We start from the raw sequence: 21853 nt of genomic DNA on the forward strand, positions 1-21853 counted from the left end.
TAAATTCCCTTTACATTCTTTGTTCATTTTAGCTCTTCTGAGCCAAAGGCTCAAAGAGCTTATGCTATGGCCATTTGAGCGGTGTGCGTAAACTTTTTGGAAAATGGGCTAGTCAATTTTTTTTCAAATTTGTCACAGAGTATCCTTGGCCCAAGGGCTTTCATTTGTACAAAAACTGGAGATGTATTCCTTAAACAAGGGGAGATAATTAGGGAAATAAAAACAAAAGTAGTGGTTGCTAAAAAATCTTCTCAAGAATTAACCACTGGGCAGGTTATCACCAATCTTATATACAAGGATGAGGATATGTTGTAGATTAAAATTTGCACAGGGAATCGCCCTGGAGCAAAGGGCGTGGTCTCAAGGTCACTTCAAAGTTTACCAAAATTTATGTTTTGTTTAATCTTTTATATTTTGACCACTATAAGGCATCTTGACAGTTGATGCATCTTCGGACCTCATATCATGTTGACTTAAAAGTAGGTCATGGTGACCTACATTTGAATTTTGCAGGTATTCATTTTCATTTTAATTTTGATGTATAACTTGGATACCTTGAAGCCTATGATCATCAAAACTTGTCAGTTTATGCATCATGGGACTTTGAAGTGTGTCAACCAAAAAGTAGGTCACCATGACCTACTTTCTGAATTTTATGGCTTATCATTTTCTAAACATTAAAGGTCATTATTTCAGATACTAAGAGGTTTAGAATCATCAAACCTTGTAACACCTAGGGCCTTAAAACAGATTTATCAAAAAGTAGGTCACAGTGACCTACTTTTGGAATTTTACAAGTATTCATTTTTAAATTGTTTTAGGGGTATATTTTGGACACTTTAAAGCATAGGATCATCAAACTTTATCAGTTGATGCATTTTGAGTCCTCGGAGTGTATTGACCAAAAAGTAGGTCACTGACTCACTGTGACCTCTTTTTGCAATTTCATGGCTTAATTTAAATATTTTCAGATACTAATTGGTTAGGAATTATCAAACTTTGTCAATTGATGCATCTTGGGTACACAGAGTGTATCAACCAAAAAGTAGGTCACTGTGACCTACTTTTGGAATTGGATGGCTATTTCAGTTACTAATTGGTTTTGAATCATCAAACTTTGTCAGTTGATGCATCTTGGGTCCTTAAAGTGTGTCAACCAAAAAGTAGGTCATCATGACCTACTTTTGGAATTTGATGGCTTTTTTCAGTTACTAATTGGCTTAGAATCATCAAACTTTGTCAGTTGATGCATCTTGAATCCTCGGAGTGTGTCAACCAACAAGTAGGTCACCCTGACCTACTTTAGGAATTTGATGGCTATTTCAGATAGTAATTGGCTTAGAATCATCAAACTATGTCAGTTGATGCATCTTGAGTCCACAAAGTGTATCAACCAAAAAGTAGGTCACCGTTACCTACTTTTGGAATTTGATGGCTTTTTCAGTTACTAATTGGCTTAGAATCATCAAACTTTGTCAGTCAATGCATTTTTGGTTTTTCAAAGTGTGTCAACCAAAAAGTACATCACCATGATCTACTTTTGGAATTTAATGGCTTTTTGGGTTAATAATTGGCTTAGAATCATCTAACTTTGTCAGTTGATGCATCTTGAGTCTTTGGAGTGTATCAACCAAAAAGTAGGTCACTGTTACCTACTTTGCAATTTAATGACTTAATTTAAATATTTCAGGTACTTATTGGCTTGGAATTATTAAACTTTGTCAGTTGATGCATCTTGGGTACCCGGAGTGTGTCAACCAAAAAATAGGTAACCCTGACCTATTTTAGGAATTTGATGGCTATTCAGATACTTATTGGCTTAGAATCATCAAACTTTGTCAGTTGATGCATCTTGAATCCTCGGAGTGTATCAACCAAAAAGTAGGTCACTGTGACCTATTTTTGCAACTTCATGGCTAAATTCAAATATTTCAGATATTAATTGGCTTGGAATTATCAAACTTTGTCAATTTTTGCCATGCTGACCTATTAATAAAAGGTAAAATTACAGTCACTTACTAGTATGTGGTAATAAAGTTTTCTGATTTGCTGATTCTCTTTTGAGTTATCAGTGGCTTCAACCTTGGCCCCCCTATCAGACCCTGTACTAGACTAGCTGGGGACCTCAAAGGTACCCAGACCCCTCGCAATCTAAAAATGACCGCCTATAGTGCCAAATCCTAGATCCATGCCTGATCTTGGCCATGCTTTTCTTGAGATTTTTCCCCTATATATTATGTAAAACTTTGACATAACATGAGTTACATCATACTATATATTAATATAATGACCAATTACTTACAGTCCTGCTTCTCTTTAAAATATTTTTCCTATGCATACATATGTGATTTCCATGTTTAACTTTGATCCCCTATTATAAACCCATCCCAGCTATCCCTAGTGGGCCATGATGTGAACAATTTTTATCTCCCCTTGTTAGGGGGCCCTTTATTTAATGTAAAATCTTGAATCCCCTTCACCCAATAATACTGCATACCAAGTTAATTGAAATTGGCCCATAATTCTACTGAGGGATAGACAGGCAGACAAACACAAAACAACAGAAGGTCAGAAAAACTCGTTTACAGCTCAGGTGAGCTAAAAATTTCCATGCATTTATAAAATGTGTTTTGATAAACTTAGTAATACATTTTTAAATATTTAATCTGAAACTGATCAATAAGCAATTAACATTAAGTATACATAAACAACACTGTACATTCCATTTTCAATATTTTATTGACACATGATTTTTTTTTTTCCTAGTGTTGAAATAAAAGTTTGCCATGATTACAAGGTACATATACAGTATTTTACATTATATGATTAAACATATATATATATATATATATATATATATATATATATATATATATATATATATATATATATATATATAAAGACTATTTTATCCATGTTCATCATTTTTAAGTGCCGACATACATGTATAATTTGATTGAGTAGGATGAAAATTTGTCTTTCAAGGAAGAATCTAAACAAATAAAAAAGCCTACCAAGGGCTGTATTTGGTATTTGGCCCTTTTATAAAACATAATTATTAAAAAATCAAAATTTCTCAAATTTAGATCCTTGTATCAGTAGACCCATGATGACTACATATCTATTAGAAATGATGTACTAATAATATTTTTGTCTCAGTATTGTGATATATATTATTTCTACACTCAAAAGTTCAATGCTTTCAATCCATTAAAAGTGAACTGGTTGTGTCCCTTTGTTGGGTCAACAGCTCTAGCTCTTTAAAACCTCACAAATGTGTAGCAGGTATTTTTCTTTACAAAAATAAATAATAATTAATAATACTGCCCTTGGCATTAAATTTAAATTAATATGAAATCCAATTGAAAATAATAAATATTTCCAAACTATATACTAGTATATTCTTAGAAATGGTAACAAAAAATTCAAACATCGAACACATTAAAAGATTCAAAACAAGAGAAAATCCTCAATATGCTGAAAATTATACAAGTATCCCAACATATTGTGAATTAATCATGTTAATAGATAATAATTATTGAAAAAAAAACTAAGTAAACAAGCATGCCAAATCATTTTTAAAAAGTGATCAAGTTAAATCATAGATGTATCTAACCACAAATAAAATTGCTGATAAATTGTTTTTATGTCCAAACATCCTCCAAGTACCTTTTCTCCAGCCTCAGTTTGGTCACATAGGATCTGGCTTCACTTTCACTCAAGCCTTTGTTTTCTTGCAAAATTGTCATAAAAGTTTGATTCACATCTTTGGCCATATTCTTGGCATCACCACAAACATAAATCACTGCACTTTTGTTCTCTATCAAATCAAGCACTTGTTCAGCATTCTTGAGAATGTTATCCTGCACATACTTAGGCCCCTCTGTAGACTGATTTTCTCTGGAAAATGAGACAAATAATTTTGTCAAAACATGGACCTCTTGTAGTCTCTTAAGCTCTTCCCTGAATAAGAAGTCCTGAGACTGGTTCCTGCAACCAAAGAAAAGGAATATTTCTCCAAACACTTGGTCCTCAAATTCAGAATGGCTTTTCTGTATTTCTCTGTGTTGTAGGAATCCAACAAATGGAGCTACCCCTGTACCTGGCCCAATCAAAATAAGGGACACAGATACATCAACAGGCAAGTGGAAAAACTGATTTGATCTTGCTGAAATTTGCAACTGTAAGATTTTTCCATTAATTCCTTCTGATTCCTCGTAGTCTTTGTTTTGAATATCTGATGTCCTTTTATCTAACATACCAGTGCATATTCCTTGCCTTGCAAAGCTCCTACCATCCCCCTCTGGAATATTGACCACATTGAAGACTATATCTAAGTGTCCTGGTGTTTTTAGTGGTGAGCTGCAGGCCGAGTATGGTCGTGGCTGTAGCTTTGGAAGTGACTCTATTAACCTTTCCACAGAAGGCTGACTGGAAGGAAATGCTTGAAGGAGATCAAGTATACTTATCTCAGGGTTTCTTATAAATTTGGTGTAATCAGCCATACCCTGTTTACTACACAACTCTTGAAGTCTTCGTTTCTCTTTAGGGTTTGCTGTCTCTTCTACAAGCTGTCTTATCACAGATTTTTTGGGAGGTTCCCTTATATCTATATGGTAAGTGAATAAGTTCCTGAGTGTAGAGACTGCAGGGAGATGGAGTGGGATCATTGCTTTGGCCTTTTTGGTGTCTTTCAGAAGCTCAATCTGACAAATGCAATCAGCTTTGTCTTGAACATTCAGTCTCTTTAACAGCATTTCCACCTCTTTATCTTCATTCTGGCAATAAATGGACACAGAATCCCCTGGTTGGTACGAAAATTTGTTCTCAAGTTTCAGTCCCAATTTCATGGTTTTCTTTAGTGCATCCTGTGAAGTTAAAATATCTGCACTGATTATTGTGGCATTGGAAATATTTGATGCAGCAGAAGTATTCAGTGGAAAAGGAGACCGGTCTACACTTTCTATTAGATTATACTTTATGATGAGATATGCAGGTGAAAGCAGTGGAACTGTTACAGCACTATCACAGAGCAGTTGCACTGATTTCCTGAGAGATGGTGCGTCTTCTAGTAACATATCTTCAAGCTTTCTGTCCAAGGATTCTGTTCCATTATTACTTACTGATTTTCCATCAAATTCTGAGGTCAAGCCATTATGTCCATTAGAATCAACACCGTTGTTTGAAGGATCTCCACTGTTTGTTGAATGACCATTTGTTGTAACAACACTAACATTAGTCACTTCAGTTTCCCCACTTTGAACCACACATTCTGTATTTTCCACAAATTTAACCGTACATTGATTACTATCACAGCTTGTTTTATTGCTGCAGGGACCAGACTTGTTTGGTGAATCAAGGGATAAAAACTGTTTGAGTGCTGGAAAAAGTCCCTCAATCCATGGCTCCACTGCTTGTTCTAACCCAACTGCATCATCAGCCCAGCCTGAGGGATAGAACCGCTTAGCCCCCAGTTCCTCTAATCTTCTATCCAGGGTCTTTCCAGCATTGCAAAAATTAGTATAGTTAGAATCACCCAACCCCAGCAGAGCATAATTGAGATGTGATAAGTAATCACTTGGTAGTGTTTTCTTTTTCAACCTTCTGAAAAATTTCAAAGCTGTGTCGGGTGGTTCTCCATCACCAGTTGTGGAAGTGACAATCACAACACACGTCTCTTTTTCCAAGGTGAATTTCTTCTCCACCTGACTAAGGCAATGTCTTTCAAATTCCAGGCCATGTGCAACAGAGTTTTCTTGGATCTCCTCTGTGATGGCCTCAGCCTGTCCAGTCTGGGAACCATACAGAAGCAAGCAGTGGTTTTTCTTCTCAGGCATTATCTACCAAACATACAAAATCATCAGAACTTCATTATACAAGTGTTACTTTTTATAAACAGTCTTTAGTGGCTACCGGTATTTGCTAGAATGACACAAAAAATAAATCTAAAAATTTAGAATGTACATGTTGATCTAAAACAATCCAAACTAGATTTGTACATTTTTTTTTTATTGACAGTGCTGGTTTCTCACAGTTGCTTGTTTCAGTCTGATGATGTTCATTACCATTATGTTATTTCTAATTATACTTTGAGGGGTCTGTTTCCATTTCCATCCAAGGATATACGGTTAAATTTAAAGAAGCAAATGTGCATATTTAACTGAATTTGTCAGTGCATTTTTTTTGGGGGGTGGGGGTGGGGGGGGGGGTGTGTGTGTAAAAATTACCTTTAACACCTTATGTATAGGCCTAGTATTTAATAAGACTGTATGTAGAAAAACCCACCAAAATGTATTGATTAAAGCACAAGTTTTTTTAACAGCTTAAGTAAAATGTGAAAACTTGGAATGAACCACTTTTACTTATATATATATTATATAAAAATTATAAATAAATAAATAAAATTGTTTAACATTATGCCTAAATTGTTGTTATTAATATGTTTTAAATATTTTCATTTTCATATTGATCAGATATTTATTTTAGGATTTATTAAAAATAGGTTTACAAGGAGTGCTTACGTGATCGAATGGGAGTATTTAGGTATAATGGCAACTTGTAACGATTTTCCGGAAACTATTAAAAAACTAAGAAAAGTTTATAATAAATTTTATTTTGAATGTACTACAGATGTAAATTATGGCACAATGACAATTTTTTCAATACTTCAAATTTATTGCTATACCCATCAATGCTCTGAGCAGCATATTGGCACCATCATGTGACATATACCTAGACTAAGGGTTTCAAGTGGAGAGTTTGTGGTCGAAATATCTTGTTTTAAAATAAGATTATCATGTTGAAAGCAACACAGTAAGGTACACTTTGTACGACTTTATATAAACCAAATATGGAATATTGTGCCCAAATTCATACCGGTATATACTAATAAGCAAGCGGTAAATCTAGTCCTCCCGACTCTCTCAGTTTTCTATTAATATTGCTCATTCCGTTGTACAGAATCACTTCATACTTGTCAGGCACATTTTCTGCTTTGAAATAAATTCACGCATACATAAATATGATAACAATGTTAAGTATATTATGCCAAATTAAGGTCTTTTCATTGCCAAATCCCGAATGTTCCAATTGCAATTTTTAATTAATGTTCTTCATTTCACTAAAAAGAATAGCTTCAAACTTCTTGGGCATATCTGCTACATTAAAGTTAGTTCCCACATACATAAATATATCGACAATATTATGTATGATAATGACATCTGTCCAAAAACGGTGAAATCTAGTACCAAGTTATAAATGTAGAAACCAAACAAGAGGCCCATGGGCCACATCGCTCACCTGAGCATATTGGCTAGGAAAAAAAAGCAAAAATCAGTTCAGTATTGAACAGTTAACTGGGGGGGGGGGGGGGGGGGGGGTTGAATTTTAAAAGCATATTTTCATTTGTAAAAATTTGATCCTCCATTGTGGCCCCCACCCTACCCCCGTGGGCCCTCATTTGAACAAATTTCATTCTACACTACCCAAGGATGCCTCCATATCAATAATCAATTTGACTAATCATAGCTTTTCTGTTCTTGAGAAAAAGATTTTTTCCTATATATTCCTCTGTAAACTTTAATCACCCATTGTGACCCCACCGTACCCCTGGGGGTCATGATTTGAACAAACTTGAATCTACACTACCTGAGTATGCTTCCATATAAATATGTCCAATCATGGCTTTCCTGTTCATAAGAAGAAGATTTTTAAAGATATATTCTCCTATATATTTCTATGTAAAACTTTGATCCCCCATCGTGGCCCCACCCTACCCCCGGGGGTCATGATTTGAACAAACTTGAATCTACACTACCTGAGGATGTTTCCACATAAGTTTCATCTTTCCTGGCCCAGTGGTTCTTGAGAAGAAGATTTTTAAATGATGCCATTATTTTTTCACTAATTCCTAATTATCTCCCCTTGAAAGAGGGCGTGGCCCTTCATTTGAACAAACTTGAATCCCCTTCACCCAAGGATACTTTGTGGCAAGTTTGGTTGAATTTGGCCCAGTGGTTCTTGAGAAGAAGTCAAAAATGTGAAAAGTTTACAGACGGACAGACAGACAGACGCCGGACAAAATGTGATCAGAAAAGCTCACTTGAGCCTTCGGCTCAGGTGAGCTAAAAAAGGGATACCTATTTACGGTATCTAACTGCTCAATTTAGTTCATATATGCCACCATTCATAACATTTTTGAAATTTTAGTGTTTCTGTGAATTAAGTTCAACAAAATTAATGTGCCTGAAAAGTTTGAACCAAATCTGTTTTGCGATAAGGAGTATAAACAAAAAATATTAATCTGAGAGAGTCAGGTGTTGGGAGGACTAGATTTACCACTTGCCTGTCATATAAGCAATAATTTTTTTAAAAATTTTTACAAACAGAATCTGTTGCCAGGGTGCGTCGACGTGCAAAGTACAACTAACCTCCTTATTGAGGATGTTAAAACATTTTAATTAACTTATTTGTCTATAATTTCTTTCTTACTAGTTCCACGATTTCGTCATGGATTAAAACATATTCTGAAACAAAACATCGACAAACACTTTTAATCAAGCCCAGGGAATTCTTCATTTTTTATCCAGAGTTGTCTTCCGCTACACTTCCAACACCCCTGTAAACGCTCGTTGTACAAGATATTCTTGTACAAATTCTAAACAGTGAAAATATGATATTAAGATAGTAATTACTTATCGTAATTATCGATAAAAATGATAATTTATCATTTATTTTAAATCTATCATCCCTTTAAAACGATTTATTTTCTCAGTTTTTAGGGAACTATTTTGCAGAGAAAAAATAAAAACTTAATTAAAAATCCATTTAAGGTTAATAAATTCAAATAAATCCTGTTATTCCGCAGAAATATAATTAAAAACGATTAATTATACAACTTTTAATCATTTACAAATTTTCCAACAATCCTTGTATTTATGTGTGTATCAGGAACGACAACTCTGGATAGAGAATGGAGATTCTTAGTGAGTAAACGTGAATGGATGTGATTAAATTAATCGTCATTACAAATTTTGAGCTCTTGGAATGTGTAGATTTTATCATTAAATAAAGAAATTATTGACCATACGGCATACCCTCTTTTTGCCACGGTTGCTGGTTAGTCAGGCCAGTGCCAATGGTTGTGGGTTACACAACACAGGATCTAGTTAAAATGTGACTAAAAGTCAACTACAAAACCCAAATGATCCCGGAAATTAATTTTTGATCAATACTAAACACTTATTTTGTCGGCAGAATTTTTCAGAATTTAGTAACGACAAATTTGGAATTACCAACTTAAAAATATTACGAAAATTTTATATTTAAAATTGTTTTTGATTAATGATCATCAGTAAAAACGATTTATTTTTAAGGAAGCTCTTAACACTGACAAAAAATGTTTTTTTGGACTTTGAGAAAATTTTATCACATAAAGGAGTACATACTGAATTTTTCTAGTTAATTTTCAACATAGGGTGCCTGCCATATTTCTCAAAAAAAAAAAAAAATAATAATAATAATAATAATTCAAGACAATGAAGTATTAGTGAACAAGAATCGCTGTTGTTTACTTACATTGGGAATGTACATGCGAACAATGTTTTTAATTACTTTATTTGGTCTAATAAATTGTAAAGAATACTATAATCTATTCTAAATTGTGTCATTGATTGTAGAGTTTCATTTATTTTATTTTACATCAAAGGGCAGATCACTCTAACTGCATAAAACTACCATGGAATTTGAACTCTTTACTGAGCAGTGTTTAGAGCTTCCTTAATTAAAGCTATCATCCATCCAAGGATTTATTTTTCAAAGTTTTTAATTTTTACCCCGCAAAATAGTCAGGCTCATAGGAAGCAATTTCAATTCGGGTCGGGGGAGGGCACAGCCATACCATTTTCAGTTGACAAAAAAAAATGTCATCAGACGATTTTATTGAGGGGGTACAAGCATATTTTACATGTAGCTATATTTTCTATAGTATTCTATATATATATCGGCAAAATTATTATATGGGGGCATCCCCCCCCCCCCGCCCCAATTCCTACGGCCATGATATAATAAATTATCATCTTCATCCATAATCATAATAAATAAAGACCACCAGTTGGCGGATTTAAGGTGGGGGGGGGGGGGGGCTAGGGGCCCACCTTTTGTGTCCAAAAATAGACATACGATTAAATAAATCAATTTTTTGGTGTGATCCCAGGGCCCCCACCCCGACCCCAAACCGGTCGGCCCTCCCCTTTCAAAGAATCCTGGACCCGCCACTGATGCATATTTGAACTGCAAATTTTCACCGTTGAAAAATTGTACAAGAAATTGACAGAGGTAATTGTAGCGGGAACGGCAACTCTGGATAGAGAATTAAGTAAGTTAATTATTCATTTCCATTTTTGGAACCATTAAGGGCATATGAGAACAACATCAAACATAAACTAGAAACTCTGCTATTGCAAGCAATAGCTTATGTCACCCCGAACCAAACCATAAGCTTTAAGATTGTTCAATGCTTAAAGAAATGGGTATTCGTAGAAAAAGCCCCCCCCCCCCCCCAACACACACACACACACACCTTTACACACAAACAAAACAAGTTACGGTTTCTAGGTTTGGTCGACCAAAGTTAAGGGAAGTGAAAGTAGAGCTTGCGAAGTCGTTCAACACACTGCTCAACGCGTTATCGGCTACTAGTATTCGGTTGTTATCGGGCATTCGGTGCAAGGAAGGCAAAGTTTAGAAAACATAGGTGATTTTAAATTTCTTAATTCAACGATAATTGCTTACTAATTCAGCAAACAAAGTTTGTGATCTTAGGCAGATAAATGATTATACTTTCAGCAGCAAAAAGAACAAACCAAATCACTCTCTTTCTAAAGATATACAGCTTTTTCAAATGATATTTTATTAAAATTTCGGAATATTTCATCACATTTTAGCTTTTGTAGAAGTCAAAATCAGATTATTCTATAAAACAAAACGGTTTATTTATTCTATGGACAATCATATACCTGAAGATAGCAGACTGAGATTGAAAATCCAAATGAAGGGTTAGTTAACAGGCATCTAAAATGTCTTGTTCACTTCAAAACATGGCTGAAGCAAAATAATTCCTGAATTTTCCTCTTCAATTCGGACATTTCTGCACTGGACAGGGGCTGATTTTTTTATGAGATGACAAACTATGTGTAAACTTTCTTAGTTTAGCAGAATCATGAACATTTCCGGCGTGCTGATTGTTTTGTCTATAGTAGTGATGAGGGGCCGACTTCATTTGCCACAGATCGGCGTACGCCGAGTTGCGCTGGTCATATGATCGGTGTAAAACGGCTACCTGGCAAATGAAGTAAACCGGCGAAAACAAAAAATAATTATACTATATAACAATCAATTAATTAAGATCTATCACTTTTTACGTTATGTCTTAGCGAAAAAAAGGTTTGATAATTAGAAATTCAATGATTAAAAAAATCATGGACCTCATGAAAAAAATTATTTTTAGAAAATAAGAACGGATTTTAAATATGTGAATGGAGATTTGTTCAAGAAATGCAAACAATTAAAGAATATGCCGAATTGGTAAAAAGTGTCTGCATTTTATAAGTTGTTTTATCTTCCCGCCATATTTCTAAGACCGGCGAATTCCTCGCCGGTCATTTCAGACCGGCGAGATCGGCGTACGCCGGCGAACCTTCCCCGGTCAAATGAAGCAACAAGCCGGGTTACCAAAGGTCAAGCGGCGCATTTGGCGTACGCCGGTTTGACAAATGAAGTGCACCGAGGCTTTTACCCACCTGCGGGAGCGGATCCAAGGATTTTCAATTAATAAAAATGACGGAAATTAAGTTTCAATAATTCTAAATATCATTGAATGAAATTATTCACATGCAAGTTATACATTCACAAGAAAACTCAAAATGCTAATGAATTCAGCTGACAATGGCTACTTAAAAAAATACATGTATTAAATATAATAATTATAAATTCTACAGAAAAAACAGAAGAAGAATGAATGCTGGTAAAATATCAGATCACATCAGCGGCACTGAAATTTATTCATGAAACCCTTAAGACCTTCCCTATCAATTATACCTGTATTTTCTACCTCGCTGTTTCGAAGGGGGGGGGGGGTATTGAAAATTCACATGTAAATTAACCATCATTTTGTAGTAAGTGTGAAGCCTTAGCATTTTGAAAACTTTATAACGAAGGGTTGTTTGTAATATGAAGGTCAAGGTCATTTTATTTAGAATCTAAGACATTAAACAAAACTTGCTTTGTTAACAATTAGAGAAAAATGACAGAGAGGAAAAGGGGGGGGGGGATAAAATACTAAATATGTCATTGTCTTCTTTATTTGAAAAGAGGTAAATACAAATGCGTCCACAAGATACATGTATATACCACATACAATCCTTTTTATTTAATAGAAACTCATTGCTATGACAACATGAAGGTTTTCCCTGTCACCAGAGAAGTCATACCTCTGCACTTCGTACTATGGGTATTACACCAGTAGAGTCCCCGTAAACTACATAAATGAAAATAAAATGAATAGTTTGTAGTGTTTAAGGAAACGTTGGTCCTACGTTTTTTTTTTTTTTTTGGAAAATGCTAAGATATTTAATTTCTTCTTAATCAAATCAAGAGATTGGTAATATATAAAAGCTTCATACGTACCCTAGGATTATTACGGAAAAAGAAATTAGGAAGAAAAATAAATGGAATAAATCACAATTTTAAACAGATGAAACATAAACGTTTACACAAGGTTTTTTTTTTTTTTTTTTTTTTTTTTTTTTTTGGCCACTCGTTTCAGGAAACTGCACTTAAATTATTTTTTCTATTCTAATGGCAACGTTGGCGAAAATTTTAAATGAGATTAGCAAAACTACCAATAGTGATTATTATTTCTGTGGAAAGTTTCAATAATATTGTCAAAGCCTTTTACGAGAACATTCAAGGACAAAATCAAGTGTGGAAACATCGCAAAATAGATGACTCGACTGCAGCATTTTTATTATTTATTGCAAAATAAAAAGTATTTTCCGTCCATCCTTTTCCAATTTTTTGCCTAAATCTTTTTGACAGGAGGCAAGGAACACTTCTTTAAAGTTTCAAAAAGATTGTATTAAAAGCAACTGAGAAAGCTGAAATTAAAAAAAAATACCACTTTTTGTCAGTTTCCATGGCAACAGTAGCAATTTTGAAAATTCTGAAAAAGGATTACACATCTGTAGTTGCTGATCATTATGACAGTGAAGTTTTATCAAGATTGACAGAGGCATCTTCGAGAAATTGTGCAGACCGCGTTATTGGTCGAACAATAGCAATATGTCTCCCCGACTTCGTCCGGGGTGACATAATGTAGTAGTGTGTGAGTTGATTTATTTTAACAGATTATAAAATAAATTTAATTTAAAACATTTATCATTTACAGTAACAGCTTTCCATAAATTTATTCTCATTCTATTTAAATATGTCAGAAATGGATTTCCACACCAGTTCTGGTCAGTTTTTCATGGATCATTGAATTCTTGTTTTGGTTGGCTGAAAGTTTAAGTCATGTGATTTTTATCTTGAAGTTTCTATTAATATTATTATTTTTCAAATTGAGTCTGGAATGATCAGTTTGGTCATTCAGTTCTTGTGATATATTGATCTTGGACTTTATTTATCCATAGAAGGTCAGTTGATTTTAATATTATAAATACATTCATTTGATGAATAGTAAAAGTGAATGTGTGAATCATTTTTTTTTATAAATTAATAAGTAAAGAGTATATTATGATATTTGTTATTATTCAGATCCACTTGATATGATGTACATGTAGCTGAATTGCTGTATATATAACAAGGGTCTGATACCATATATTGGGTAAGATATGTGATGTATATGTTTGTATCATGTTAGGTGTAATGTGAGTCTGTATATTATGTATTTACATTCCATTGTTATGTGAATCATAACGGGAAACGTATCTATTTCATTAATAGTAGTGACTTACATTTGAATATCTGCTGTCGTATTTTATTCACTGAAGTTTACAAGAATTACGATATACAAAGAAAGTAAATCATATACAGTTAATTATAGTTTTTGTAGGAATAATCTCAATATTATACTAATATGAGAAATAGTTTTTATGCCTGAAATATTTATTGAATAGTGAGTATTAAGAAACAAGAAGAGTTATCTCTCTTTATGTATTTTATATGTGTGTGTGTTATTGTGTGTTAAATAATGTCTGTGTTTATTTCAGACTGTTGAATATTGAATATTGGATATATAAAGGATTGGAACACCAACAATATTTGTTACTTTGTGAACCCGGTAACAAATGGCGCCCACGTTGGGACTTTGGCTCGACTTCGACTACGACTGTGAACGAATCGCCATTTCGGTACTCATCCGCCAGGAGTTTTCCCGCAAAGTGACGTCATTCGCCATGGTCTTCAAACGGAAGTGACCTTTAGCTGAATTTCCGGAAGTTCCACATGTAAACAGTGAAGTAACCGTGAACTGTGAACCACATTGAATTTGAGGTACTGTTTTATTAACTTACAGCGTGTGTTACAACGTAAGTGAACTGGTGGACAACAAGACCGAATGATTAAACTTATGGATAAAGTTCAAGACTTTTAAATTTATTTTTTTTGTCTATATTTGATTTTTGCTTGCAAACTTGCAGGAAAGACTTTGTCATTTGACATTTCTTATATTGATGATTTAGCATACACTTTGACCGTGTGTGTAGATATTGGTCTACACTATATTGTATACATATAGATTGATTTTTCTTTTGCATGAACTGATATATTTTTGTGTGTGTGTGCATTAGAAGGTTATAATATATAAGCATCTGTTTTACAACTTTTTGGTGCAATATGAGCATGTTTATATGCTAAGATTATCTACTCTGAAGTTGAGTGACCTTGACCGGAAGTAACCTGAATTTACATTATTGACAAAAGGCCTGGTATTTCCTGATTGAGAACCAACTTGTACATATTTAGAAAGCAATTATTAGAATTTATTTTTTTTTACTTGAGAAATATTTTACAAGCAAAGAAGAATATTGCTATTTAATTACAAGGTGTTGATAAGAGTTTAGTATCAGATACAGTCTGTAGGTGTCATATATAGAGGAATTAATTAAGTAGTACAAAGTTAGTTCAGTTGGTGTTTATTTTTATTTGGGTTATTGCCAACTGAGGTGTGTCATTTACATTGAGTTTATTTTTTTTTTTAAGTTTTCAATTGGTGTCAATTGAAAACTGATTGTTGATTTAAAACTTAGTTAAATTTAAGTGAACTTGGAATAACTTGATAGTAAATCAAATTAAATTTAAAGACAGCTATTAATAAATTTATCAGGATATAAAATAAAATTTAAATAGCTATACTAAATTGAAATAAATTAAACTTTAATTAAATACATTTAGTCGAGTAAAATACAATTTTAAATAGCAATGTAAAAGCAATATTAACCACCAGACCCTCAAGAACAATTGTCCATATCAACTTTTGAAATAATCCTACATAACTGTACAAAATGGGAACGCCAGAGGAATACCAGAAATTAGTTGAAACCCTTCAGGGTATGGAAGTAGTACCAAAAGCTGATTCTAAAGAAGAATTAATCAATTGGATGAAAGCGTACCTGGAAAAAGAGAAAGTGGAAATCAAGATTGAACCTGGAACTGGTGCGAATGCTGGTGCCATTCCTAAAACGACTACCTATATTCATCCTCCTGCCATTAGTACATTTTCAGGAACAGATCCAACAGGAAAGAGTGCTACTACATTTGACCTATGGCTGTATGAAGTCAAGTGTCTTATGATTGAGAAAACCCATTCACAAGAAGCAATTGCTCAGGCAATTAGAAAATCATTGAAGGGCGAGGCAGGACGGACTGTAATGAGACTTGGACCTAAAGCAAAGATTCCAGAAATATTGGATAAACTTACAAGTGTTTATGGAGACGTAGATGAGAAAGAATCTATCCTTAGTGAATTCTATGGTGCAAGGCAGAAACAGACTGAAAACATCACAGAATGGAGCTGCAGATTGGAAGATATTCTGGGAAGAGCGATAATGACAGGTCAAGTTTTTGAAAGCAGTTCTGACAAGATGCTACATGATATGCTATGGAAAGGATTAAGACCAGATTTGAAAGACATTACACACTATGAGTGAGAGAAATACCACTCATTTGATTCACTTCGAGTAGCATTGAGGAAAATTGAAAAAGAAAATCAACAAGAAAGTGAAGGGAAAATTTCTAAACAGCTATCAAAGAAGGCCATTGTTGAAGATACATCATCATCAGATGAGATAAAAGGAGTATTAAAGCAAATTACACACAGATTAGAAAATCTAGAGACTGCAAAACGAGGTAGATCAAAATTTAGAACACCATTCAGAGGATCACGGTATCGAGATCAGACCTACAGGGGTAGAGGATTGAGAAATGATTTTACTCGAACGAAGCAAAGCAGTAAGGAACATTTTACTTTTCCTAGCATTACCTGCAGACGTTGTGGAAGAGAGGGACACATCGAGAGAGGATGTCGTGCCAACACTGATGTCCATGGAAAGAATTTAAACTAGATGCTGTCTATGCGCTAGGGTCGGCCGTAGACAAACAACCTAAGGACCCTTTGATTGCAAAAATGGCTAAATATTTACCACCTGGAATATGCGGTAAACCTACAGAAACCAGTATTATTATCAACAAAATAGAAACTCAAACACTTTTAGACACAGGATCAACCGTTTCGACTATCAGCAGAAAGTTTTATGAAGAAAATTTGAGCAACATTCCTATCCAGAAATTAGAGTTATTACTTGATATTGAATGTGCAGATGGAAAATCATTACCCTATGAAGGATTCATTGAAGCTGAATTAGAAGTACCTAAAATCAGACATAAATTTAGTGCCATTTTATTAGTCATTCCAGAGAGTAATTACAACAACTCAGTAACCCTACTGCTTGGAACGAATGTCTTGGGTGTGATTATGGAAATACTTCAACAACAAGAAGGTGAAAAATATCTACAGAAATCTAACTTGACAACCGAATGGTACCTTACATTTAGATCCATACACTTACGAGAAAAAGAGTTGCATAGAAACAGTTCAAAGTTGGCCATTGTGAGAAATGCACAAAAGAGAATCATTATTCCACCAAACAGTAATATAACTTTGACAGGATATTTGGACAAGAAGATTCCTTATCACCATACAGCAGCTATGTTACAGAGAACAGAAAGATCAGTAGTACCTGAGGATTTAGATATTGTACCATCTCTTATGGAGTACAGATACATGGACAGCAACTGGATAGAAGTAGAAATCAGCAATATAACAACCAGAACTGTATCAATACCAGAGAAGGCTATTATCTGTGAAATACAACCAGTATCCATTGTACAGAACTCCACCTATGCTACTAACAATGAATCACTACAACAAATGGATAAAATCACCATAGATGAGAAAACTTTGACAAAGGAAGAACTTGTTCGAGGAAGAAATATGATATACAATTATGCAGATATATTTTCAACAGGAGATACTGATGTTGGACATATAAGAACAGTACAACACAGGATTGAGTTAGAGGATGAATATCCATTCAAGCAACATTATCGAAGAATTCCACCATCAATGATAGGCGAAGTTAGACAACATCTGAAATTATTACTACAATCTGGCATTATTAGAAAATCTCATTCTCCATGGTCTTCCAACATTGTATTAGTCAAGAAGAAAGACAACTCTCTTCGTTTTTGCATTGATTTTCGACAGTTAAACAAGAGAACAAAGAAAGATGCATATGCACTACCTCGTATTGAAGAACTTTTAGATTCCATGGCAGGCAACAAATACTTTTCAGTCATCGATATGAAATCAGGATATCATCAAGTAGAAATTTTCGAACCTCATAAAGAACGCACTGCTTTTACAGTCGGCCCACTTGGACTGTACGAGTTCAACAGAATGCCATTTGGTCTGACAGGAGCGCCAGCCACTAATCAAAGATTGATGCAGGATATTTTGGGAGAGTTGCACATGAAGATCTGTTGCATATTCATAGACGACATTATCATCTTTTCATCTACATTTGAAGAACACCTAACAAGACTGAAGCAAGTGTTTGATCGGATCAGAGATGCCAACTTAAAACTATCACCAAAGAAAAGCTCATTTTTTAAAACCAAAGTCAAATATGTAGGACACATTATATCAGAAGAGGGTGTAGAGACTGATCCAGAAAAGATTGAAAAGATCATCAATTGGCCTACTCCAACTAGTCCTGAAGAAGTCAGAAAGTTCATTGGATTTGCAGGTTATTACCGAAGATTTATTCAACACTTCAGCCAAATTTCAAAACCTCTTACTGAACTTATGCCAATCAACAATAAGAAGAAAACCAAGAAGAAACCAGTAAAGCAGAAAGAATGGATTTGGGGAAATGAACAACAAGCAGCTTTTGAAACATTAAAGAAGAAACTTTCAACATCACCAATTTTAAGTTATCCAGATCATGATCGACCATTTGAAATTCACACTGATGCTAGCAGTTCAGGACTTGGAGCCATTTTATATCAAGAGCAGAATGGGATAAAGAGGGTTATTGCATATGCCAGCCGCAGTTTATCAAAGTCTGAACAACACTATCCCGCACATAAGTTAGAATTCTTGGCGTTAAAATGGGCTCTATGTGATAAATTCCATGATTATCTCTACGGAAACACCTTTAACTTATGTGTTAACCACAGCTAATTTGGATGCTACGGGACATAGATGGCTAGCTGCTCTTGGAGTCTACAATTTTGAAATCATATACAGGCCAGGAAAAAGTAATGTGGATGCAGACAGTTTATCAAGATTACCCACATCAAAAGATAGTACTCACATATCAGCAGATTCTATCAAATCTATTTGTAATAGGATATGCATTCCATATATTGAAACAATATCTTGTGAGCAGAATACTTTATGCCCAGCTGAGATAGATCTTCAGATGAATATGAGACATGATGTCAATTGGTCAGAGATACAGAACCAGGATCCAGTACTAAAAGCTTGGAAAGAACATGTACGTAGAGGAAAGAAGCCAAAGCGAGGACAAATGCCAAATAGTCCATTTTTCAAACTTTTTGATCAGCTTATATTGGAAGATGATACATTGTACAGGAAAACAATAGTACAGGATAAAGAGAGGAAACAGCTTATACTGCCATCACCACATATTAACAATGTACTAGAAGCATTACATGACGAAATGGGCCATCAAGGGCGAGACAGAACAACCAGCCTTATTCGTGACAGATTCTATTGGCCTGGAATGACAACTGACATCGACAACTGGATTAGCCACTGTCAAAAGTGTATCAAGAGGAAAAAGGAACCTAGTATTGCACCACTAGTGAACATTCAGACAACTCAACCCCTAGAACTTGTTTATATTGACTTTCTTTCACTAGAAAAATCTAAAGGAGGCTATGAAAACATTTTAGTTATAACAGATCACTTCACCAGATATGCGCAAGCTATACCGACCAGAAACCAAACAGCAAAAATTACTGCAGAAACTTTGTTCAACTATTTTATTGTAAATTATGGAATACCACAAAGAATTCATTCGGACCAGGGGGCAAATTTTGAGAGCAACTTAATCAAAGAATTATGTAACTTAACAGGAATTGATAAATCCAGAACTACTCCCTATCATCCGATTGGCAATGGCATGACGGAGAGATTCAATCGCACTCTATTAAATATGCTTGGAACTTTAGATGCAAACAAGAAACAGAACTGGAAATCACATGTTGCAACTATGGTACATGCCTACAACTGTACTAAACATGAATCTACAAGAGAGTCACCTTATTTCCTCATGTTTGGGCGAGAACCAAATTTACCAGTGGATATCGCATTTGGTTTAACAAGAAAAGAAAATAAAAAACCTAATACCAAATATATTCAAGATTTAAGAGAGAGACTATTGGAAGCATACAGAGTGGCCACAGAACAGATACAGAGAGCGCAGAAGAAACAAAAAGACAGATATGACTTAAGATCCAGAGGAAGAGTGGTACAACCTGGTGATAAAGTTCTCGTAAAGATCGTAGCATTTGATGGCAGGCATAAACTGGCTAATAAATGGGAAGATGATATATATGTAGTGATAAAACAGCCTAATCCAGAGATTCCTGTTTATACAGTGAAGAAGCAGAATGGTCAAGGCAAGGAAAGAACACTACACAGGAACCTTTTATTTCCTATCGGATTCATATCGGAGGATAATGTTAATTCCACAAAGATTTCAACACAAACAGAAAGGAAAACAAGACCAATTCCAAAGCCTAGAACAAAATCTAAAGCTATAATTCATGAAAGCTCATCAGAAGAAGATGATTCAGAAGAAGTCATTGTAGTTACTGAGGATAGTCTGACTTCATCCAGTCATGACAAAGATGTTCAGTTTTCTACAGAAGATGTTGTTACAGAATTAGAAAGAAGCGCTTCAGATACAGAAATTGGTGAGATAGATGAAACAGAAAACACCGGTGTTGAAAAGAGTATGGACGACACTGTTGAAGATAGTATTGAAGATACTGTTGTAGATGAAGACAGTGCTACAGATGTTGATGAAGGGAATATTGATGATGATGAGTTACATGAAGCCGAGGCTGAGGAAGTTGATTCTGCAGTCAAAGCTGACACTGAAGATGAAGCCGAGGCTGAGGAAATTGATTCTGCAGTCAAAACTGACACTGAAGTTGAAGCAGCAGAAGTAGTTGATGAAGAGAAAGTAGTCCCTAGGCGTTCAATCAGAAAGAAAGGAAAGCCAAATTGGATGACTACAGGTGAATTTGTGTCGAAATCCTCTATAACTTACAAAAGATCGTGAGTGGAGAGAAAAAGCAGATTATGCTGTGCAATTAATTAAGAATGGTGTAATTAAAGAGACACCAAATTCTACCGATGCAATTTTACAAATCATTTTAAAATCGTAATGGATGTTTGCTGATATATGAACATTTTTTTCAAAATGTAATTCAGGGAAATCATGTTTAATGTTTTCATTTACCAGGATGATTAGCATGAAATGACATGGAAGTCATTTATTGAACGAGGGGGAGTATGTAGTAGTGTGTGAGTTGATTTATTTTAACAGATTATAAAATAAATTTAATTTAAAACATTTATCATTTACAGTAACAGCTTTCCATAAATTTATTCTCATTCTATTTAAATATGTCAGAAATGGATTTCCACACCAGTTCTGGTCAGTTTTTCATGGATCATTGAATTCTTGTTTTGGTTGGCTGAAAGTTTAAGTCATGTGATTTTTATCTTGAAGTTTCTATTAATATTATTATTTTTCAAATTGAGTCTGGAATGATCAGTTTGGTCATTCAGTTCTTGTGATATATTGATCTTGGACTTTATTTATCCATAGAAGGTCAGTTGATTTTAATATTATAAATACATTCATTTGATGAATAGTAAAAGTGAATGTGTGAATCATTTTTTTTTTATAAATTAATAAGTAAAGAGTATATTATGATATTTGTTATTATTCAGATCCACTTGATATGATGTACATGTAGCTGAATTGCTGTATATATAACAAGGGTCTGATACCATATATTGGGTAAGATATGTGATGTATATGTTTGTATCATGTTAGGTGTAATGTGAGTCTGTATATTATGTATTTACATTCCATTGTTATGTGAATCATAACGGGAAACGTATCTATTTCATTAATAGTAGTGACTTACATTTGAATATCTGCTGTCGTATTTTATTCACTGAAGTTTACAA

At 34.3% G+C, this 21853-nt stretch overlaps 4 protein-coding genes across 4 annotated transcripts in view; 2 read left to right on the forward strand and 2 right to left on the reverse strand.

The window, feature by feature from the left end:
* LOC133183369 (rho-related GTP-binding protein RhoJ-like) overlaps positions 1-18302 on the forward strand; it is an 88715-nt gene extending 70413 nt beyond the window's left edge. Inside the window, exon 4 of the mRNA XM_061318330.1 lies at positions 18293-18302. The gene's annotated coding sequence lies outside the window, so the exon portion shown is untranslated. The remainder of the gene's footprint in view (positions 1-18292) is intronic.
* The window catches only part of LOC133181863 (programmed cell death protein 7-like), a 292001-nt gene that overhangs the window by 228940 nt on the left and 41208 nt on the right, over positions 1-21853 (reverse strand). The window lies entirely within an intron of this gene.
* Positions 3381-9120, reverse strand: LOC133181856 (methionine synthase reductase-like). Its single transcript, XM_061316492.1, has 2 exons — positions 9096-9120; positions 3381-5840 (listed from the first exon to the last, which is right to left on the reverse strand). The coding sequence occupies exon 2, from the start codon at positions 5835-5837 to the stop codon at positions 3645-3647; it is 2193 nt and encodes a 730-aa protein (XP_061172476.1). The 5' UTR covers positions 5838-5840; positions 9096-9120; the 3' UTR covers positions 3381-3644.
* LOC133182467 (modulator of apoptosis 1-like) lies at positions 15561-16205 on the forward strand. Its single transcript, XM_061317313.1, has one exon. The coding sequence runs from the start codon at positions 15561-15563 to the stop codon at positions 16203-16205; it is 645 nt and encodes a 214-aa protein (XP_061173297.1).

Source organism: Saccostrea echinata, unplaced genomic scaffold, assembly GCF_033153115.1.
Source record: "Saccostrea echinata isolate AGI-Se365-2 ecotype Australia unplaced genomic scaffold, CSIRO_AGI_Sech_v1 ptg000009l, whole genome shotgun sequence".
Taxonomy (NCBI): domain Eukaryota; kingdom Metazoa; phylum Mollusca; class Bivalvia; order Ostreida; family Ostreidae; genus Saccostrea; species Saccostrea echinata.

Excerpts from the sequence above, each read along its gene's own strand:
- LOC133181856 (XM_061316492.1), bottom strand. The coding sequence starts at position 5,837 with ATGCCTGAGAAGAAAAACCACTGCTTGCTTCTGTATGGTTCCCAGACT.
- LOC133182467 (XM_061317313.1), top strand. The coding sequence starts at position 15,561 with ATGGGAACGCCAGAGGAATACCAGAAATTAGTTGAAACCCTTCAGGGT.